The 2,974-nt window shown below is 40.5% G+C and overlaps 1 protein-coding gene across 1 annotated transcript; it reads right to left on the bottom strand.

Moving 5' to 3' along the window:
- Positions 1 to 78: 78 nt before the first annotated feature.
- On the bottom strand, positions 79 to 2,554 carry SARC_12634 (hypothetical protein; the record flags this gene model as incomplete). The annotated part of the gene is made up of 4 exons (XM_014293253.1): positions 79 to 279; positions 1,031 to 1,165; positions 1,634 to 1,844; positions 2,466 to 2,554. The coding sequence occupies 4 exons, from the start codon at positions 2,552 to 2,554 to the stop codon at positions 79 to 81; spliced, it is 636 nt and encodes a 211-aa protein (XP_014148728.1).
- Between the last annotated feature and the right edge of the window lie 420 nt (positions 2,555 to 2,974).

Consider the following 2,974-nt stretch of genomic DNA (forward strand, 5'->3'; position numbering starts at 1 on the left):
GTGTGTGTGTGTGTGTGTGTGTGTGTGTGTGTGTGTGTGTGTGGACAGATAATTCGTTGTGAAACTATATAAACGGGTTTATGTTCCATTTGAATGCTGCATACCCGCATGGTGGTGGTGGTGATTGAAGTCATCCATCATGTAGTATGTCTCTCCACTCTTTAATCGACAGGCCACGGCGGGGGTAACATCGTCGGCAACCACACGCATCGCTACACTCCAGTCGTCTTCTGAGCCTTTTGTGGTATCAGACGTCTTGCTTGATCGCTTGGTCTGATTCTGTGTTGTAATAGAACACAAATAAATACCAAACGGACAGGAGGGGATTAGAGTATGTATCTTATTCAAAACAAACAAAAACATGGTGGACTATACACACCATAAATGAGAAGCAATTTGTTCGCGCAATCGACTTAGCTGTGAATACGCGGTTATAGTTATATTATTCAAGTACACACTCTATTTCTCGTAACAGGTGAATACGAAGATAAACACACATCAATCACTGTCAACCATAATGCAGATACGAATTGTCAATCATGAATATGCACCTTTGTAAATAATAAAATCCATTGCCTGTGATCGGATAAGCTGCGATGGTACTATAGTTTGGCAATCGGCCGTTTATATGACAACAACCGACTATATATACATGTATTCTATATTAAACAAACGCCCATTTGCCTAATATGACAAGTGCGTAGCTCGTGAACATGATACACTGCAAGTTCGCAGTAGATCTGCTGTGGGCAGTCTTTCATGGACTCTGTAAACTACATATTTACAATTTGAAGAAATGATACAATATTATGCGTTCGTAACCTGCATGACAGGTAGGATTGATACTTGTATCTAGCTATCAGTGATAGGCCAACTGCCTCTGATCGGATATACTGCGTTGGTGCTCTAGTTCTACGATGAGCTGTCTGCATGCCACCACAAAATGACTACATGCAACACATACATACAACATGATCGTGCTGATACATATATTTTCATACAAACACTCAAATCACAGGTATGCACGTACCTGGCTGCCAGCTATAGGTCCATTGCCTGTGATCTGATATACTGCGATGGTGCTGTAGTTCTGCAGTGAACTGTCTGCGTGCCACGATACAGACGTAGGGCCCATTCCATACACTGCCTCGTTCTTCAAAGGTACCTGTGATAGAGAAAGAGTAATTTCTCAAGTATGGAACTGTAGCCGTGATGATAGGCACGAGAATGTGAACATACGTAGATATACAGCTTTGTACTACTATACACATATCAGCATAGATTGGCGCTAGATTTGAATCTCTAAAAGCTTGTCCAATATGTGGTATTTAAAAACCTGCCTATTTCTTGAGGTCAGATTCCAAATACATGGGCAATGTATGGGTGGACACAGGCATATGCATGTGTATATACGTGTTACACGTACGGAAGCTCGTAAACGTATCAATTCACGATTTAAGAATCATTTCCTTTCGAAGTCGAGAATGTACTCAACGACTGTACATGTTCGTCTACAAATAAAGCTAAAAACTACTATCAGTCTACTCAAAGAGAAAAATAACCCACTGTACGCCATATACACAAATACGAGTACACATGCACGCCTCCTTATGTACAAATGAGCTTTACACACCTTACTATCCTTCTCGCAGAACATGTAGTTGATGAGAGACACACTGTACTTGCAAGAACCTCTGGGCACCACTCCTTTCTGAGCGATCTGTTGGTTGTGTTTATCCCCACCCTCCTTATGGTATTGCAATAGTAGTTCTGTGGCATTCGTAGTCAGCGTGGAATTGAGCTGTTTCAACGCCAGCAGATTTGACACCGGACGTCCACTTTCGCTGTAATGCGGACAGGCGGTGGTGGAATAACGGGCCAACCCGGTATTAGACCAAAGGGCTCGTGTCACAATCTACAAGTATTCAACTGGGTGTCTCGAATTGAACTAAAAGGACTCACGACATAGGGTTGCTGCAACCGAATGAATTGCGCTATATTCGCTCACAAGTATCTGTAGCATAGATATGTACATAACTCCAGCTTTCTTGTATATTGCCCGGCCACCGTTTCAGGCGCATGGTCCGCAATGAATGCAATAAATAGAGACCGCAAATTAGTGCAGTATAAAGCGCATGTGTATATAGACACTACCAAGGTAGATACACTAAAACCCAAAAAAAAATCTCAACTACTAGTATCCCAATACAATTTGTACATAAATCTGTGGAATGAAGCACTGCTAAATCAAAGCTCACCGCTTCGCCGAGTGGGCTCGGTAAAAATACAGTCTTCGCCAAACACACGACAAAAAGAAGAAACACTGCTGCGGATAGTGATAGGTTATGTTATGCCGCGTTGACGCATACGCATACATATACCTACTCGCAATACATAGCAACTTTATGTATACAAGTACGTCTAGGTATTCAGTATCACAATCTTAAAACATACAGTTGCCATACCACTTTGCCGTGTCAGCTTGGTAAACACCTGTGCCATCGTCATCCCACGGTAGTGCGAATATACGCAGTCGCTGATAGTGATACGTCATGCCTCGTTCACCCACGAGCACACGCTGTACAAATGTCGACGACACCTGAATACACACGCGATAATACGTTTAGAGAAATGATACTGTTAGAGCAGGGGTTCACGCTTATGGGTATCGCTTCTTATCTTTCACAAACAGCATAGTAGATAGTGGAGATACAATCCAGACGTAAGTTCTAAATCAATGGAATACTACACTTCTACACGATGATGAGATACTCTCAAGACATCGCATAAAACACATAACATCTAAGTTCACAGAAAGTGTGATTAATAAATATAAGAGATTATCTGGTAAACTATCGACATAAACGATATTTATATATATATATATATATCACAATATATATATATATGTATATATATACATATATATATATATATATATATATATATATATATATATATATATATATATATA

Source organism: Sphaeroforma arctica, assembly GCF_001186125.1.
Source record: "Sphaeroforma arctica JP610 unplaced genomic scaffold supercont1.2457, whole genome shotgun sequence".
Taxonomy (NCBI): domain Eukaryota; class Ichthyosporea; order Ichthyophonida; genus Sphaeroforma; species Sphaeroforma arctica.